At 35.4% G+C, this 21,314-nt stretch overlaps 1 protein-coding gene across 1 annotated transcript in view; it reads right to left on the reverse strand.

The window, feature by feature from the left end:
- The window catches only part of MUC19 (mucin 19, oligomeric), a 102,620-nt gene that overhangs the window by 48,729 nt on the left and 32,577 nt on the right, over positions 1–21,314 (reverse strand). Inside the window, exons 29-35 of the mRNA XM_053895342.1 lie at positions 11,949–11,987; positions 11,087–11,182; positions 8,986–9,081; positions 8,450–8,548; positions 7,968–8,042; positions 7,146–7,211; positions 1,210–1,302 (exon numbers count right to left, since the gene is read on the reverse strand). Of these exons, the coding sequence (XP_053751317.1) occupies positions 1,210–1,302; positions 7,146–7,211; positions 7,968–8,042; positions 8,450–8,548; positions 8,986–9,081; positions 11,087–11,182; positions 11,949–11,987 (564 nt within the window). The remainder of the gene's footprint in view (positions 1–1,209; positions 1,303–7,145; positions 7,212–7,967; positions 8,043–8,449; positions 8,549–8,985; positions 9,082–11,086; positions 11,183–11,948; positions 11,988–21,314) is intronic.

Raw genomic sequence — 21,314 nt, forward strand, 5'->3', positions numbered from 1 at the left:
TTCCTATTTCATGAGAAATATTTACCAGTCCCCTTTCTTTCTCTCTTTCTTTTTTTTCTCCTCTCTGGTCCGTATCTTTGATCCTTTGGAACGAGTTAAATATTATGAAACACAAACATTGTTTAGTAAGGTGTGGCTATACCCACTGCATATTGCATACCCTCATTGTATATTTTCCTGTAAGGTGAGTTTTGAGCAAATGAGGTATGTAGAGTCATGTCCTATTTGCAAATTCTAGAAAAGAAGAATTTTTTAAACCAAAGTGTGGAGATTTTAAGTAGCAAACTATTTGCTGAATGTTTAGACAATTCAGAAGGCAATGTTACTGAATATTCTTAGGAAAGGGAAAGCTGTTCATCAAGGTTCTAGATCATTTTTCTATTCAATAATGAACTTATAAAGAAATATATTAATATTTTAAATCATGACTTTTTTAATACTAAAGAACCATGACATTTTTCTAATACTAAAGATAGCGGGTTTTTGAAAATAGATTGCAAAAAGAAAAATTCTAACTTGAACATCCCTGTTGATGGCTGAGAATCATTTAATATCCAGAAGCCTATTATTCAACAAAGAAAAGAATTTATTGAACTCTTAAATATTTCTGTTATGGGAAAATCATATTATCAAGCAATGAAATGCAAAAACACTATTATTTAGTACTTTTATATTTATATTTGTTTGTTGTATAAGTGATTTTTTGTAGAGCCACTCAAACCTTAGATGAAGAAATGTAACTAACTGGATGAGGAAACATCCCTAACTCAAAAACAACATTTAAGGACCAAATATGAGATGAAATGTTAGATGGTTACCATTACATTTTTAATTAACTCAGTTATAGTTGTATCCGGTAACATTCCAGTGATTTCTGCATTGGCCATGCATTCCAGTGACATCTGCATTGGCCACATCAGATTCAAAATGCTGCATTAGTCTTGTTTAGTAACGGGGAACACCTGAACTGTCAGATCACTGTCACACTGTCATGTGTTGTTCTGAAAACCCAACAGTGCACAAATACTGAACAACAAAAAATGTAATGGCAATCTTTCTAAGTGATTCACATAATATTTGAATTGTAGTGCGCCAATTTTTAAGCAGGAAGGATTTCCAACTAAAATAAACATTCTACTGACTGGTCTTTTATAAACAAGTTTCTACGTTGACAGATTTTTGTGACTTTTTGTATTTAGCTAATCTCACCTAGTTTATCTGAAGAGCTTGTAGTACCACTGCGGGGTGACCCAGGTTTATTTTCATCTCTACTAGTTGTAATACCGGATGTTCCAGTTGTACCTGCTATAAAGGAAAAATGGATTGGGTTCATTCCCAGAATATCTTAAGCTATGAGATCACCAAATCTGACTTAAATGAACTTCCAACAAAAGATTACCAAAATATTTGTTTTTCGTTTTTAAAAAAATGTTTTAAACATTTATTTATTTTTGAGACAGAGAAAGAGCATGAACAGGGGAGGGGCAGAGAGAGAGGGAGACACAGAATCCGAAACAGGCTCCAGGCTCTGAGCTGTCAGCACAGAGCCCGATGCGAGGCTCGAACTCATGGACCGTGAGACTATGACCTGGGCCTAAGTCAGACACTTAACTGACCGAGCCACCCAGGTGCCCCTCTGTTTTTCTAGATCAATGATATTACCCTGTATACATTTTCAAAGACGTGCTTTGACATACATTTATTTATTTTTTCACTGGATTCTCATCATAATCCCACTCAATAAATTACATTCCCATTTTTTACTGATAAGAAAACTGAAGTTACAGATGTTAAGTGATTCATTCACTTAATTGCATGAATTGCATGATACTAGTTCTAGGAAAAGTATTGACATTTGAATACTGCTCAGGCAGGCTGTTTATTCGGGATTTTTTTTCTTCCCATCTGAAATGGTTATTGAAAATTTATCAAATGTATTTTTAGCCTGTATGTAGTTTTTTTATTTCTCTTAGCTCTATTAGTATGAACCATAAATATATATAATTTTTTGAGAGAGAGAGAGAGAGCAGGGGAGGGACAGAGAGAGAGAGAGAGAGAGAATCCCAAGCAGGCTCCGCACTGTCAGCACAGAGCCTAACGTGGGGCTTGAGCTCAGGGGCTCAAACACATGAACAGTGAGATCATGGCCTGAGCCAAAATCAAGAATTGAATTTTTAACCAAGTGAGCCACCCAGGTGGCCCTAGTATGAACTATATCTAGCGGACTTCCTAATTTTGAAAAAAATTTCACCAAAACTTAATAGAAACTATTTTTAAACATTATTTTAGTGTGCTTTTGGATTCCAATTTCAGCCATTTGTCATTTGCTATGCACTCTTAAATTGCTCCCTTTTTTTTTTTTTTTTTGCTTCTTTATTTCTATTTTGATAGGTTCTATTTTCACAGTAACACTTTTATATAATCCCATGAGCACACTCCCAATTTTCTTTCAGGTAGTATCTATTGTTTCTCAACAAATAATAATAATTATTATATACTTATTATTATGTAATTATTATTATTAATATAAGTATTATTATTTCTTCTTCCCTTCTCTTCTTCTTCTGTGCTTTCCACTTTAGATACCATTTTCTTTCTTAATATTCATTGTTTTTACTTCTTTAATAAATGTGAACTTATCTGGCTCATGGACTTTAAATAATTTGACTACTATCTAATCAATAAGACTATCTCATCTTCCTTCTTATTCCTATCTATCTATTTATTAATATGATATTTTTAGTTGGTTAAATATGTGACATTTATGTATTTTTATTCAGCCTTTCTTTTTCAACTTTTGTTCTAATTTTAGAGCTATAGTTAAAAATAGTGCCCTCTATAGGGGCACCTGGGTGGCTCAGTTGGTTAAGCAACTGGCTCTTGGTTTCAGCTCATGATCTCATGGTTTGTGAGTTTGAGCCCTGTGTCGGGTTCCTGGCTCTGTGCTGACAGTGAGGAGCTTGCTTGGAATTCTCTTTCTCCCTCTCTCTCTCTCTCATTCTCTCTCTCTCTCTCTCCCCCTCCCCCATGACTATTCTCTCTCTCTCTTTCAAAATAAGTAAACTTTACAATTCTTTTTTTTTTTTTTAACTTTTGTTTACTTTTGAGAGACAGAGCACAAGCAGTTGAGGGGCAGAGAGGGAGACACAGAATCCGAAGCAGGCTCCAGGCTCTGAGCTGTCAGCACAGAACCCAACAAGGGGCCTGAACTCACAAACAGCGAGATCATGACCTGAGCCGAAGTCCAATGCTTAACCAACTGAGCCACCCAGGTGCCCCAATAAATAAACTTTAAAAGGAAATAGTGCTATAACTTTTGGTCATTTTCAAAGCATCTCTTTGTTGCTTAATGCACTCACTCTACAGTGATTTTATTATGAAGGGCTCCATGGGTGTATATTTCTCTGAATTCCTTCATGTTTTCAAGTATTTCCCGATAGTTTGATACTTGAATTACATTTAGCTCGATTTAAAAACATTTAGCCTACATTTCTCTTCCTTGAGTTTCTTAATGATCCTACTTTATCTCACTAAGCCTGATACCAACCTGAATTTCTTTCATTTTAAAAGACTTTCTTTTTGCCTCAAGGTCCAGAGACTGTATCTTTCAAATCTGACAGTTTTCTAAAATAACTCACTAAATTGACCATTCAGGATTAATTCTTCCTGATATATGGAAGATCCTTTCAACATGTAAATTTAGGATTTCCCTTTTAATTACGGGACACTTGTCCTGACTTACAGTTTTACACATTGTTTCATTGTTTTTTCTTCTTCAGAAACTGATATATATATATACATATATATATATATATATATATATATATATATATAGGATATTTTTTTCTATTTCCTGCAACTATGTCTTTCTCTGATCCACTTTATTATTTTTTAAGTCTGAAATATTTTGGGGGATCTTTCCAATTCTGTCTTCTGCCTCTACTGCTATGATTTCAATATCATGTATATTCTCTTTTGGGTAGCTTGTAACTTGGTCCTTATTTTTAAGATAATTTTTTTTCCAATATTACTCCTGAGTTTTCATCAGTTCCAATTTAACCTCTTCCTACTGTTTATCTATTTTTACCCTCAAGTTTCATAATTTATAGTTCTGACACCTATATCTGCAGTTTATTTCTTAATTTAAATTCTGTTTCCTCTGTTTCGTGACTAGATTTTTAGAATTTGCTTGCTGTTGCTGAAAATTGTTCAAAATGTATATGAGTGAATAGCTTTATATAGATATTAGCATTTTCTTTTTCTTTTTCATGTTTTTTTGTATTGGATTTTCTTGAAACAATGATGGCAGGAGATCCTATGCAGTAGGGACAGAGAGGCTTTTGCAATGGCTCACCAGATTTTGCAGATCAGGAGCTTCGTCTTAGGTTGTTTATGGTGAAGGGAAGCTTCTTCTTTATTTATTTTTTAAAGTTTATTTATTTATTTTGAGAGAGAGAGAGAGAGAGAGAGAGAGAGAGAGAGAGAGAGAGAGAGAGAGAGAAAGAGAGAATCCCAAGCAGGCTCCATGCTGTCAGTGCAGAGCCTGATGTGGGGTTTCAACTAATGAACCATGAGATCACGACCTGAGCTGAAATCAAGAGCTGGATGTTCAACCCAGGCACCCCGAGAAACTTCTTTTTAAGTGGCTTCTTTCCTTTGTCTGTCTTCTAATTCTTTTTTTTAAAATTTTTTTTTTTAACGTTTATTTATTTTTGAGACAGAGAGAGACAGAGCATGAACGGGGGAGGGTCAGAGAGAGAGGGAGACACAGAATCTGAAACAGGCTCCAGGCTCTGAGCTGTCAGCACAGAGCCCGACGCGGGGCTCAAACTCACGGACTGCGAGATCATGACCTGAGCCGAAGTCGGCTGCTCAACCGACTGAGCCACCCAGGCGCCCCTGTCTGTCTTCTAATTCTTAATTACTATCCTGTTTTCTTGAGGTTCTCGGCTTTAAATATTTCTCTTTTTTCTTTGACACCCAGGCTGCAAGGATTCTTCTACCTTCCAGTGCCCTTCCCTTGCCTTCACACAGTCTAGTGCCTTCTCATGGTTCTATGACTGCCAGTCCTCATTCCATGAACTCTCCAATCTTATTTCTTTCAACTCCACATCCACAAGAGCTCTGACTTGTGAGGTCTCAGATCTTCTCTCAGTAGTCTCCATTCAGGGTATGGCCCTTTCCCTCCAGGGATAAATCCTAGTTGATGCTCTCTATGTTCTTCCACTATTAAGCACTTCTTTATATTCCCCTTTCTTCTTGGATGCCCTGACCTGAATCTCAGCTCCACTATGAGCCCCAGAGTCATCTTTCCCAGTCATTGAAGTCTTAGTCTCCTCTCTCCTTCTAACCACTCTAGGTGTGGGCTCTGTGATATTTATGGTTTGTAGAAGGAAGTGTGTGTAGATCTAATGTATGCAGCCAACATTTTCCTGACTCCTTTTTCCCCATTGGGTCTTTGAGTGTAAATGCTACTCAATTCTAAGATCATAAAAGCAAATTAAAAACCAGGTTAGTCCAGATCACACCCTGCTGAGGAAGGTATGGTTGAACACAGCTGGAAAGTCAGGACCAGCGTTGTCTGCTTTCCCAGGACTTGGAGTTCTAGTGCCTGCTTCCCCAGGGGTGTTGTCACCTCTGGTTCTGGAAGTGGCTTTAGGCAATACCCTAGGCATGGCTTAATTTTACAATAGAAAGAAGAATTAGGTAATTAAAATATGAAATGGATAATCTTTTGAGAATGGCTTATATAAGGACAAATGAAAATTTAAAACAAAAGGCTTAATTCTTTCTGGTGAAAGTAAGGAAAGAGACTTTCCCTTTCCTTTGCTTAGAACACAAATTTGTAATTTTAGGTTTTTTTCTCTTTGAAATGTGTGTAAATCTCCAAAACATCTAAATAGGCCTAATGACCTAGGTCATTCTAGGTCTTTCTCAAGGACCCGGGGGCTCTTTGAAATGTAAACATCAAGGGAGATAGTACCTTTATCTCCCTCTAGTTATAAAACTTCCTCTTGTCAAGTGGCTCAGTTGGTAAGTGTCAGACTTTGGCTCAGGTCATGATCTCAGTTCTTGGGTTTGAAGCCAGTCTGGGGCTCTGTGCTGACAGCTTGGAGCCTGCTTCAGATTCTGTGTCTCCCTCTCTCTTTGCCCCTCCCTTGCTGGTGCACTTTTTCTCTCTCTCAAATAAACTCAAAAATAAATAAACATAAAAAAAAAACAAAAAAAACCTTCCTCCTTCAAGACTGGAGTTAATTTTCTCCTGTATAAAATCAACTAACCAAATTGTCATCCCAACTACTAAGTGAATTTAAGATGAACTATGTATAATAAATGGGGTTTTAAGGTCCTCTTACTTGAGAACTAGTAATTTTTCTCAAGAATATGTATGTAAAGGGCTGTCTGCTTGGTGAGATTCCTTTCTGTTTTTACAACCTCTTAGTAAATTGTCTGTAATTTGCATCACTTTCTAGTTTAAGGCTCATTCAATTATAAAACTGTTTTCTTTCTCTACTACCTTTATGGACTGGGTCTCTGGGCTGAGAGAAGATTTTGTTTTCAAACATATTACCCCAACAACTGAAATATGACTGTTGTTATTCCCATGAAATTGAATATATCTCTAAAATTCTACCCAACTCACTTATGTTTTGAGTTTTTGCTTGTTAAAGTGTATAGATATAGTACACTGATCATAATATCATATAATGTTCAAACTAGAATAATCCTGTTGTTTTTAACCCTATCTAATCAGTTCTCTTACTAGAATTTCCCCTTGAGTTCCCATTCCAATGCTTGTCACTGAACATTTCTTTGATATTGACTATTTTCTGTCTTACATGGTATTTGCCTTTGCATGTATATAAATATTCATTTCTCCTGCTCAAAAAACAAGTTCTAAGAAAACAAGTACATTACTATTCTCCTGTGTTCTCTGGAGCATCAGTCTGATGCTCTGTGTAACATCAGTCTGATGTTACACACACAACAAATAGCTCTTGATTTATTTCTGATCTTCTTCAGTTTTGACATTACACAAATAATGATAATTAAATTCTTCAGGAAGCTTTGTCTCTGTAAAAATCGTAAGTAAAGAAATCACATTTCTCTTGTCTGGATTCATTCTGATTATGTTCATTCAGTACCTGAGGCTCGGGAAGTCTTTTCACCAACAGTTCCAGTGGTGGCTGCATTCTCCCCTTCAGTTGTTCCTAATTGAGAAGAACGATGGTGCTCAGTCCACAGTGGGGTTGCCAGATTTAGCAAATGATAACACAAGACATCCAGTTAAATTGGAATTCCAGATAAACAACAATCATCCCAATGGGACATACTTATAACAAAGTATTCTTTATTTATCTGAAATTCAAATTTAAATGACATCCTGTGTTTTCACCTGGAAATTGTAGTCTGCATCGATGGTTGTAATGAAAATGCCCAAGCTACTCATATTCATTTGTCCTAAAATAACAGCCATTAAAACTATAGCCATTGCTAAATTCATTTAAATGTCTCATAAAAACCTGAGGTCTCAGCTAAGCTCATGATGGAGCACCACCAAAATGCCCAGGTGAGCCTGTGCCTTGTCTGCTGAATTCCCAGCTGGGCTGCTATCAGTGAAAGGTCATCTAGTTGTGATGCCATCACCAGTTCCAGTGGTAGTTCCAACAGGTTCTCCTGTTACACTTGATAAACACAGTACTGGGACAGCATGTCAGCATGTACATTACTGTAGCTTTAATCTAGTACTTTGGCATTTTTGAAGGGAAGATTTGGAGAAACCAGAAAAAAAATATCATACTGAAAACTTATTTCTTTTTGTACCATTCAACATCCTTCTTGGGCATTCGATTAACTAAAACAAGTTAAATCAGCAGGGTTCTGACAAAAGACTCTTCTGTTTTGTTTGGGGGATTTTGTTTTGTTTTTACAAAAACCATGGTCTCTGAATGACATTCTCTACTCACCTAACTTGCCTTCAGATTGTGTCACTTCACTACTTGGGGGTCTAGTTGCATCACTAGCTGATGATCCGGTAGTCCCTTTCAAAATCAAAAATAAATATGAATCATGATCTTTGGTGAAGCAGAACAGATTGTGCTGTTCTCTGCTTTCAAAATACTTTTCATACATTTGTTTACATATTGTTTCACATATTTGTTCATTTCTCTACTCAGTTCTAATTTGTAGCCAAGATTGGAAACCATGACCCTAATCCCACTCCAGACTCACAGTTTCAGAAGTCCTCAAGCAGGAATCTAGCAGTTTAAAATATATCACGTTTTGCTCTATATCACATCTGAGCTGATGTTGGAGAAACACTGCCATTAGGCTCATAAAAACAGGGATACTGAATACGTGCAGTAATAATTAAAACTAATCACTCAGAAGCCACTGGCAGCTTCCCTAAGGTCGGTAAGAAGTTGCTTTAGACCTTGCACTTCCATACCTGGTCTGCCTCCCATGGTCGAGCCCGGGGCAGTTGTGTCTCCATTTGTGTTCTCACGCCCAGGTGCTGTTGTGAAGCCCTCTGAAACCTCTGGGGTCCCTGACACAACAGTGGGGAAAGGGGTTTACTTCTCGAGTTGCAGGATTCTATATATCACTCTTTTCTGATAGGACAGCATTGAGGTTTCCAAGATAAAAGAATCTTGACTCCTAGGATTTCTGCAGCTAGATATCTAATATCAGCCTAATATCATACAGAGCTTAATCTTTTTTTAAGGTTATTTATTTTGAGAGAAAGAGAGAGTGGGGGAGGAGCAGAGAGAGAGGAAAAGAGAGAGAACCCCAAGCAGGCTCTGCGATGGCATCTTGGAGCCCGATGCGAGTCTTGAACTCAAAAACTGTGAGACTGTGATCTGATCCGAAGTCAGATGCTTAACTAACTGAGCACCCAGGTGCCCCACATAGAGCTTAATCTTTAGTTCAACCTGTGGTATATTCAGTGTATTTAATAGGCGCTAAAATGTGTATCTGACTTGCCTGATTTCCCTGGGCTTGTCGCCCCTGTGCTTGGTTCCCTGGGTGTGCTGTCTTCACCTCCTCTTGCTGGTGCAGTAGGGCTGCCTGTTGTTCCTCCTGATAAAATACAGCAGTTTCAGAAATACACTAGACCTAAATCAACTCATTTAATCTTATAGAAATCCTCCAGAGCTGGCAGTATTATCATTCCCACTGATGACGTGGTGAAGTGAAGTGCTCCAGGCCACCCAGTTATTTGGCAACAGATCCAGGAGCCAAACCCAGGCAGTCTCACCCTGGAGTTGATACTCCAAATGTGCTTCTCAAATCAACTGTGGTAAGAGAGCAATTTTGTAAAATTTCCAATCTGCCCTATTTTGGGGGGAGGAAGGGGGAGAATGCCATAAAAGTGAAGAAATGAAAATTTAAAAAGTGAAACCAAAGAAAACATAAAATTTTATTCAATAGACACAAAATCACTGTGTCAAACTGCTGCTCAATTCTTACCACATCATGGACCAGTGAAACAAACAGTTCTGGATGGCATGCCTTTGTGGACCAAACTTGGAGCAGCCCTGCTCAAAACCATTGTACAGATTGTCTGATCCCCAAAAGAGATAGCTGATTGACTCATCATCATGACCCAGTAATTCTGATTCAAATTTTTGGAAATATAAACTAGATGGTCATTACCCTAAGAGTTCAGTAAATTCACTGATCTAACTGGAATCGACCAGTTTCTTGACTTGTGCTACTGTACATTATATCTTTTAATATGTTATTTTTATGCAAACTGTAATTTATTATAGTATTTAAAACAAAAATTTTAAATCAAGAAATCTGCTAGAGGAAAACAAATGTAGGAAAATAAAACCAGGCCATGGATTCATTAATAAATATGTAAAGCGAAGTCCCACTGCATATACTAAAGAAATGATTTTTAATGGTATGTAAAGGAGTTTTGATTTATCCTAAAAGCAATCAGAACAATTGTCGAATGACCTGAAGACAGTTGAATTTTTGGAAGTTCATTCTGGCGTGGTATTGACTAAAGAGTAAATTGGTACAGAAGTGGGGAAAGAGTGGAAATGTTCTCAACTTTGATATGCATCAGTTGCTTAAAGGGCTTGTTAATATGGTTTGTTGGGCTTCACTTCAAAAGCTTCTGAATCAAAGCAGATGGGCCTGAAAATCTGCATTTCTAAAAAATTCCCAGGAGACACTGAGGCTGATGGTCTTGGAACCACACTTTGAACACCTGTGGTTAGAGGAAGATGAGCCATGTGGACAACTGCAGGTATTAAGTGGAAACTGTTTAACACCTGAGCAAAAAGCAGAGGCAACTGTGACGCAGAGGAATTTTAAGAGGTGTTTGAAATTACTGACTGATTAAGGGACAGGCTTGTTTGTTTTTAATTAAAATCATCTATGCTTAAAAAATGTCAATAATATTTTATTCTTGAAACCAACAACAGTTAACATTTAGTCAATGATGCACAATGATAAGCATATTCTCACTGGCTTTTCTTGGATGCATGCTCTTATGCACAGATCACAAAACTGCGGGGCCATTACAGAGGAGGATAAGAGTTCTGGGTTCTAATCCTGCCTCTGCCAGTTTTGAGACCTTTTATTATTTTCTTCTTTCTGGGCATAAAAATACCTAACTGCCATGGTGGTAATGTGAATTAAATTACATATTTTCCATTTGAGAATAACTCAGAAGTTTTAGTGTGCCATATAAATATTATTGAATATATAAATGCGATATAAAGTGCAAGTGGGGGATAGGCAAAGAGAGAGAGAGAGAGACAGACAGACAGACAGACAGACAGAATCACAAATAGGATCTGCCCTGTCAGCGCAGAGCCCAGTGTGGGGCTCCATGTTATAAACGGTGAGATTAGGACCTGAGGCAAAAATCAAGAGTTGGATGCTTAAATGACTGAGCCACCCAGGCACCCCCTAAAGTTCTACATTTTAATTATGTATAAAAAATACCTAAGGCTGATATTGTACCTAACTCAGATATCTTTATTTTATACACTATTGTCCTGAGAAGCATTGCCTGAAACCAGTTGCTTAGCTGTGGATGGTATACTTTGTTCTGAATTCAGTTTACCTGCCATGTGCCCAGGACTGGTGGGGGCGGGGTACACTACAGTCGTGCCTGCAGTGCCAGCACTGACGGTCACGGGAACGGGAGTTCCAATAACACCTGCGAAAAACATGAAATGAGCTTCTCATGTCAAGTATACTTGGATTTTGTTTCCAATGGGTGGGTGATTTAACTATTCAGTCAGTTCCCACTCCAGAAAATGAAAGTGTGAATCCAGTGTCTTTTTGTCCAGAGTTCCCTAAGATTTTGTTCTACTATAATTTCCTCAAAGATTTTGGTTTAGTTTTTACTATTTTGTTGTTGTTATTGCTTTTTTTTTTTTTTACAGTTATGTTCTAGGCATCTTAAATTGCGTCATGCTAAGTCTTCATATATTTGTCTCAATGAGGTTGCTTTCAAATAAATGGAATCTTAAGCTCTAATCACACTGTCACTCAGGGATAATAACAATGATGAAATATCATGAAAGAGCTAATTGCAACTTTTACACTTAGAATGCCTAAAAAGAGCAAAATACATCATTAGATATACACATGTTTTCTCTTATCCTATATATTACTTTTTTAAATTTTGAGTTTGATGTTATTTATTTCTGTTATACTCTACTAATAGTTACTGATAAGGAAAAAAATAAAACTGGAAACCATATTATAGCCAGCCAATATAAACTGGTCAAAAACAAGATAAATTCAGGCTTTTTAAAGAATTTTAAATCAGTGGGAAAAGCTCAATAAATTACTTGTTCGCAACGTTTTGTCAAAAGCAAAATTCTCATATAAATTCTTTCTTAAAAACCCAAAGTTACTAATAATTTTCCCTGTTAGATTTTTTTTTCACATATAAAACTGGGAATTAATATACTAACCTGTAGTAAAAGGTTCACTCAGAAGAGTTAGAGTTGTCCCTGATAAGAAAAAGAGAAATGATGTAAATTTGTCTGAACTCAAGGGAAAATACTGGAAAGATTGCTGGATTGTTAGTTTTCAATATGTAGTAGTTTGTAATATATTTAGCAATGAGAGTTAATAATAAAATTTGATTTCAGTTTTAAAATAATGATATCATGGGGCGCTTGGGTGGCTCAGTTGGTTAAGCGTCCGACTTCGGCTCAGGTCATGATCTCACGGTCTGTGAGTTCGAACCCCGTGTCAGGCTCTGTGCTGACAGCTCAGAGGCTGGAGCCTGCTTCAGATTCTGTGTCTCCCTCTCTCTGACCCTCCCCTGTTCATGCTCTGTCTCTCTCTGTCTCAAAAATAAAAAAAGTCAAAATTAAATAATGATATCATAATGTACTTTACAATGCATATGTGTATGTGTGAAGGGGCATGGATATGCATGTGTATACTATACACACATATGCTGAATTCCAAATACAAGGTAAATGCAATAAATGTATATCAATAATGACAAAGTTAATTCTGTGTTAGCAGAAGCTAATGTTGAAGTTAATGACTTCTTTTACTCTGTTTCTGGTGGTCAGTGCCTTCCATAGTTGTCTACCGAGTGGCATTTAGTCTATATTTGGAGTAGTGGGAAGAAGAAATATTTTTTAGGATTTGTTTTTATAATTTTATATAGTAGGTTTATGGAGATAAATTTGTAGTTACCAGTAAACTCCTGAAGGAAGAGGCCATATTTTTACTTTGCCTTCCCAGTGCCTGCCCCTCCAACCATTCCTGCCAGGAATACATTAGCAGTTTATTAACTGTTTATTGCCAGGGGTGCGGTGTACTCAAAATTAAGCCTTTGTTAAAATCTGTTTTTCATAAATAGCAAAATCAGCTATTTTCTGTATTTTCATCTTAGTCTCTATTGAAAAGCCCTGCAAATCTATTATTTATATGGAAATTCACACTTTACAACATTATAGTATTTTGCAACTTACAAAAGAAGAAGAAAAAGTGTCTCACACAACCTCTCTATTTGATCCTCATTCTTTGTTCAGCCACCATGGCTGCTTTTCAGCGTCTCATACCTGCTATTTGCAGTTCCCTGGCCTTGGAACACAGTTCCTTATTCTTCTCCAAGTTAAACCTTCACTGGTCAGTTCTCAACTCATCTTTTCCTCAGCCTTTCCTGACCATCTTGACTTGTTCAAATCTCTTCTCCACCTAACTCACTCCCATTTTAAGCACTTCATAGCTCTTGTCATTGACGGAAATTTCCATTTGTATTTGTAATTGCTTGATTGATATCCATCTTCCTCACTAGACTATAGGTTTTATGAACACAGGGATTGTATCTATTTTAACTCATCTTTATATCTCTAATGATAGCAGAGTGCCTAGCCCCTAATAGGTGATAGATAAGTATTTGATAATAGAAGGAAAGAAGGAAAAATATTATGCTTATTCTGCATATAAAGAATTGGGCTCAGAAAAGCTATGTGATTTGTACAAGATAGATGCTAGTCAGTGACAACGCTGGGACTAAATCCAAGTCATCCAGTACCTAGGACTATAACCCAAATGGCTTTTTATATAATATAAAAATATTACGTATAAAATATCTATGTATAAAAATATCTATGTATAATGAACTACCACTTGTAGTTTTTTTAATTATCCATTCATTATATCAATGGAAATGTTATAAGTTAGACTAGAAATATATAATACCACATCAAATAAATAATAAAATATCCTTTCTTGATTACTTCAAAAATGGATATTATAAATATGTTAAGTAGTTTGAGAGAAGGTTTATGTGAGAATTCTCAAAATTAGTGTCAAGCTTTAGTTGAGAAGAATTTTTAAATCAGTGTCAAGAAGACCACCAACAGACCAATTCAGATCTTATCTTTTCTCATGGATGAACACATTAATTGGACACTGAATTAAAATGCCTTGCTGATCTGGATGCAAGGATCACATAGAAAGACTATTATTCCATGGCCCACAGAGACTATCAAGATTATCATGATGCAGCAGGATACATCGTGATACTTCAAAAGAATATGTTGCAGATTTCATTTCCCAGTATAGATATAACCTTTAGGGAACTGCAGTGATTCCAGTTTGAGCTTTTTCAAATTGAGCACAATAACATTTAATTAAAAGCAGCATTATCACATGGAACAGAATCAAAATCTTCTCCACGGTTTCCACATTTGAATATTCTCTGATCAAATGGAGTCAAGGGGAACATAGTGGCTCACCATAGATGGTAGAGCACAGACTGCAAATATTTTTAGCGTACGAAGGAGAGAACACATTTATAGGCCTTTCCTCGCGATTGGTATGGCTAACATGGCAACAGGCTCCAAAGTGGATCTCCAGGACCCATCTTAAATCAGGGCCAGAAGATTTATCTAAACTAGTCACAGATTGGAGTACATACCAGTTGGGCTACTATATATAATATAGCAGTTATTTCCCCCCACAAATAAACTTCGGAAGATATGTCTAAAATTGTTGATATAGTGATAAAAATATGGATAATTTTTTACTAAAATGAATAGAGAAGAATCCACTTTTCTTCATGGGTTAATGACCAAAACTGATAAAGCATTACTGTTCTCATTAATTTTGGCATCCATAACCACTGCAATTACAGTTAATATTTTCCTTCACTTACAAATGAACACATATGCTTAAAGGACTTGATATTGTGAATTACTATGTATCAGCTGCTTTGTTGCCAAGAGGTAACTGCTCATAATAAGAGCTGCCAAAATATTGATAGCTCTGTGCATTATGAACTAATAATCCACTCCAAAAATTTTCAAAGTGATTGTGTTGATTTATTTTTACCTCATAAGCTTAATTAAAAAATAATTTAATTTACCTTGTTTATTTTCCACCACATAATAGACTGAATAATTAAAATAAAATCTTGCAATTAATTTTCCAGCTACTACTAAGATTTTCTGATTAAAGAATCATTTTAATTTTTATAAAAGTATTATTTTGCCATTTTCCCTGAGTGGATTCCATTTTGCTTAATATTAACTTCTGAAAGATAAGCTTAAGGAGTATCCATAATATTTTTCCTAATAAACAACAATTTTGGTACTTCAAAGTTTGCAGTTTTTCTAAAATATGATATTTCTGAAAAAAATAACCCAGGTTTTGATCCAGAAAGTAGTTGGGTTTCTGATTATAAAAAATACTAAACTCCTTTGCTAAAATCTAAGTTCATTTACACAATAAATTATTCTTTATAAAAATGTTAATAGTAACTGGTCACCTGGGTGGCTCAGTCAGTTGAGTGTCTGACTCTTGGTTTTGGCTCAGGTCAGGAGCTCACGGTTTGTGAGTGAGAGCCCCACATCAGGCTCTGCGCTAACAGTGCAGAGCCTGCTTGGAATTCTCTCTCTCCCTCTCTTTGCCTATCCCCTACTTGCTTTCTCTGTTTCTCTCTCAAAATAAATAAACTTAAAAAAAAAACTTAGTAATAATAGAGTTGATTTCACTGAGTCTTACTGTGTATTATTCTAAGCTGCACCATTACATTTACTCTTTACTCAAGTCCTGTAATAAAGATATTATATCCTTCCCACTTAATAAATGAGAAAACTAATGTTCAGAGTGTTTGAAGATTTAAACTAGGGTCATACAGCTAGTAAGTAGAACAGAAGAGATTCAAATTCTTATTTTTCTGCTTCTACTTCCCACTACACTGAGGTGACTTTCTATAATATCCCAATGTAATTATTTTCTTTCTATGATGGATACTATTTTAGAATAAGCTCCTTATGCAAATTAGTTGTAACACTCTAAGATTTTAACTTTTTGAGAAAGTAAAAAAAAATGCATTTTAAGATATCAAATCATTATGTCACAAAACCCACTTTTTAATTATATGAACCAATATCCCATATGGTCAATGAGCTTTTTTATAGTTTAATAGAAAATTACTACATAAATCATAAATTTTAACACAACTACCAAATTGAAATTGGAATCTGAAATTATATGCAACTATTTCAATAACTAATTTATATTAAATTCAATTTTATTCTCTTTCTTAAATACACAGCAGCATTAGGACTGGAATCTAGAAAAAGATGTCCTGAATTTTAATCCTCTCTGTGCTTCTTATTAGCAGACAACCTTGGACACATAACTTAAACTTCTTGTGCTTCCATTTCCTCATTTGTAAATTGGGGAAAATAATGGCACTTACTTCACAGAGTTTTCTGTATCAAATGAGATAATATGTGTCAAATACTTGGAAAACTGCTCAGTAAGTGTTAGCTCTGTGTCAAGATCTGTCAATTTCAACAGGAAAAAAACCATAATTGCATAATATTTCTTCTAAAACTAACATACTTATTGGAATGGTTGGCTAGGCATCTCTCAGGATACTTTAACCCTTTGAAAGCATTTACTGTATAGAAAAAAAAAATAAATATATAATGCATGGAGAAAAGCTTAAGCTTTGCAAATTGCTTCCCTTGTGATTTTAAAGTTATCTTCAATGTTTTTCTAAATTAATTAAAAGTACACTTCACTCCTATGCTATTTAACTCAAAGAAATGTGCAACAGTATAATCATACCATAACTTCTATACAAGATGCTTGAATATAAAATCAAATAAATCATCAATCCCTCTCCTGAGGACCTAGTCACTTCTCTTATCTGGCCTTCCATCCACTTGAGAAATGTCATTTAAATTTATGGAAATAAACTTTAAAATAATTTGTTTAATATTTTCAAGTTATAGATTAAAAAATAATAATGGTCAGTAAAAAGTACTTGATTCAGGGAAGTATTTCATCTAGTACTTGATCAAAATTACTTCACCCACTGAGCAAGACAATGGCCAACAGCTGCCCTTCTGCCCAGTCTCTTTTAAAAAATAAATCTTGGGACAGATATCATATGTTTTTGCTCATATGTGGATCTTGAGAAACTTAACAGAAGACCATGGGGGAAGGGAAGGGGGAAAAAAAAGTTACAGAGAGGGAGGGAGGCAAACCACAAGAGACTCTTAATTACAGAGAACAAATTGAGGGTGGATGGGGGGGTGGGGAGAGGGAAAATGGGTGATGGACATTTAGGAGGGCACTTGTTGGGATGAGCACTGGGTGTTGTATGTAAGCCAATTTGACAATAAATTATATTCAAAAAAAATAAAATAAATTTTGGGGCGCCTGGGTGGCTCAGTCAGTTAAGTGTCTGACTTTGGCTCACTCAGGTCACGATCTTGCAGTTTGTGAGCTCGAGCCCTGCATCAGGTTCTCTGCTGTCAGTGAGGAGCCTGCTTCAGATCCTCTGTCTCCCTCTCTCAAAAATAAATGAACATGTAAAAAATCAGTCAATCAATCGTGGGGCACCTGGGTGGCTCAGTTGGTTAAGCATCCGACTTTGGCTCAGGTCATGATCTCAGGTCATGAGTTCGAGACCCACATTGGACTCTCAGCTGTCAGTGTCGCACCTGCTTTGGAACCTCTATTTCCCTCTCTCTCTGCCCCTCCTCCACTTGTGTGCAAGCACACACGCTCTCTCTCAAAAATAAATAAACATTAAAAAAGATAAAAATAAGCCTTACCTATGTGTTCAAGAAGTATAGGTTTTTATACCTATAAATTTTACAACTGTAAATTGAAATCTTAAGACAAAGTAGAAAATAAAAGTAGAAAAGCTTTGACTAAATTAAATCGACCCATGAATCACGTTGGTTCAATTCAAACATACTAACATATTATCCAAAATGAAACTACACTTAGAACACTGAGACTATAAACCAAAATTCTGGGTGAAATGGGTTCCCATATCTAAGAATGAAATCCTTCTACCTACTTCCAAGAGTTCATGAAGAGACAGTACATATTCAAAATGATGTGTCTTCCTAGCTATAATATCTGGAAAATGTTAAACTTTTACTTTTAAGTAGCTATTTAAATATTTTAGTTGATGTATACTATATTTAGAAAGTAACAAGAAACTTTGCCAGTGATGAGGACGAAACCCATATTTCAGCACCCATTTTCTCATCACTGATCAAGCAGTTCACCCCTAGAAAGCTGAAAAACAAAAAATCATGTAGCTATGGATTCATCCCAGTTTGTCAAATGCTGTTCAACTTTTAAACCATGGACGTCAGTAAAAGAAGTGGAATGTAGCTTTCAAGTCTACAATTTGTAAGGCAACTACTCCACAAAAAGAATGCGTTTCTTTTAAAAGTGTTCAAAAGGCGAACACTATAAGCGGTTTTTACTATATTATGATGCTTATTGGATGAATTTAGAAAAAACAAGTTTAAAAAGGAAACATATGTTGGTATGTCTTAAAATGAAATGTCTTATTCTTACATGGAAAATGAAAAACAACATCACCAGGCTTGGCTTTTTTTGTTTTCCTTTTAGAACTTCAAAATAAAATGCCCGGTAAACATATGACTAGTATTTTCTAAGATTGTTCTGAGTGACATCCTCACTTCATATAGATTGTTATGATTCCTGAGTTGGGGGTAAATGGACATGTTGTCTCTTATGGTTGTTAAAATTCAGAAACTTCCATTTTATTCCGAATATTTTGTACCCAGTCCAGGAGTCTATAGCACATGCTGAGGTAGACAATTTATGATTGTCCAGTTAATCGAATCCACCAAGATGAATGAGAGGTATGAGCCAAGCCTACCAGTCACAGCTTTTTTTGGGGAAACTAAATAAGTTATTACTTGAGTAACTTCTAAATTCCTCTTGATATAAATGATATAGGCATAGCCTCAGAAAAGATATGGGACAGTGAATGAGAAGCTAAAATTTAAATCAAGTTTTACCACTACCATTCATTTAAAATTGAGATTTAATTAATAATCAAAATTTTGTCTGCCTCAGTTCATCTGGGAAAAAAGCATTTACAGATTTATTCCAGCAACAAGATAAGCTATACATACATTATTAACGAATGCTGAAAATGTCTCAATAATTTGATAACTTGATAAGCAATATTTTCTGTGTATTGGGATTATTTGACTAAATTTATTTAAAACACATACAATTTGTGGCACAATTGGACAATTTTAACATAAAAAATTGTTTTTGTCTCCTGATTTTAGAATAATGTTGGGGCGACCTTAATGATTTATGTCTTTGAAATGATAATTTCTGATAATAATTTCTGTATTTCATGGATGATAAGGAAAAGAAAAACAATGCTAGTTTCTCTCTGTATCACACCAGAAAATTCCTTTTCTTCTGATCTTCATAACTCTGGAAAAATTATTTAAGCTCTTTGTATCTCATTCCCTGCAAAATGATGAAGACAGAGGGGTCCACGGAATATTACTTAATCAGGCAATTGTTGAGATTTAATGAGATAATGAATGAAAAAGTGTATCTAATCACTAGAATACAGTAAACCCTCCTTTAAAGTTGTTATTACCAAAGGAAATAATCATCAAAACTAAAAGGCAACCAATAGAGTGGGAGAAGATATTTGAAAATGACATATCAGATAAAGGGTTAGTATCCAAAATCTATAAAGAACTTATCCAACTCAACACCCAAAAAACAAATAATCCAGTGAAGAAATGGACAAAAGACATGAATAGACACTTCTCCAAAGAAAACATCCAGATGGCCAACCGACACATGAAAAAATGCTCAACATCACTCATCATCAGAGAAATACAAATCAAAACCACAAGGAGATATCACCTCACACCTGTCAGAATGGCTAAGCAACAACAGATATTGGCAAAAGATATTGGAGAAAGAGGATCTTTTTTGCACTGCTGGTGGGAATGCAAACTGGTGCAGCCACTCTGGAAAACAGTATGCAGGTTCCTCAAATATTAAAAATAGATCTACTCTATGACCCAGCAATTGCACTCCTAGGTATTTACCCAAGGAATACAGGTGTGCTCTTTCGAATGGGCACATGCACCCCAACGTGTATAGCAGCACTATCAACAATAGCCAAAGTATGGAAAGAGCCCAAATATCCATCGATGGATGAAGGAATAAAGAAGATGTGGTATATACATACAATGGAGTATTACTCAGCAATCAAAAATAATGAAATCTTGCCATTTGCAGCTACATGGATGGAACTAGAGGGTATTTTGCTAAGCAAAATTAGTCAGTCAGAGAAAGACAAATATCATGTGACTTCACTCATATGAGGACTATAAGATACAAAACAGATGAACATAAGGGAAGGGAAGCAAAAATGATATAAAAACAGAGAGGGGGACAAAACATAAGAGACTCTTAAATATGGAGAAGAAACAGAGGGTTTCTAGAGGGGTTGTGGGAGGGGGGATGGGCTAAATGAATAAGGGACACTAAGGAATCTACTCCTGAAATCATTGCTGCACTATATGCTAACTAACATGGATGTAAATTAAAAAATAAATAAATTGTTTTTAAAAAGTTGTTATTAGCTATATCTTACAAAATAGTACTAAAGTGGCATTTTAGTAAATTATTAATATTATACTTCTGGAACATGAAATACCTAACTAGAAATTCAATGAAATGAAATAAAACACTAGGATTTGGGAAGGCTAAGCATAAATTATAATTAATACCTCATGAATTCTGGGGGGAAAAATCAGCCAGGTAATCTCTCCTACAATTCAACTATACATTAGATTTATGATTTTTTAAATACTATGGTGAAAATAATTAATGAAATTTTTGTAGTGTTTTAAGGTTAATTAAACATTTTACATCTACAATTTCATCCGTTGCTCACAAAAACTACTTCAGTAATCTATTCATGACCTGCTGTTTTATATAAAAATTTGCTTGCTATAATACAAAGTGTCGACAAAATGAAATTTCCATAATATTATGTTCAAAACTGAATTCTTGGGGATATAAAAACAATGAAAGGAAATACATGTATAAACTAAACAAAAATCAATCCAGTTTTCATATTTCTGAGTATAGGATACTCAGAATATCCTATCCTGTGTATATAGGATGTGATATAGGATGCAGATAACATCTTTACATTGAAATAGTTATCAAAATTGCTTATGACTCATGCACAACTGTACAATGCATCAAATCCATAGTCAAGAGTAGTTCTATTTCTTTAAATGGTCACAATATTCAAAAGTTTTAATAGCTGAACAAATGATTTTAACTAAAAGATAGCTATATAAAATGAAATTAATCTTCATGGAAACAGAAGTGGGATGAGAATTAGAAGTTTAGTCATTGCTAATGACTGAAATAATACATGGCCAGAAAAATTTTCTGCAGTATAAGAAACAACATAGAAGGACTTTGGGGATGAAATTTTTACTATGTCTTGGGAAATACACTTA

This window comes from Panthera pardus, unplaced genomic scaffold (genome assembly GCF_024362965.1).
Source record: "Panthera pardus isolate Hobbes unplaced genomic scaffold, ASM2436296v1 HiC_scaffold_6, whole genome shotgun sequence".
Classification (NCBI taxonomy): Eukaryota; Metazoa; Chordata; class Mammalia; order Carnivora; family Felidae; genus Panthera; species Panthera pardus.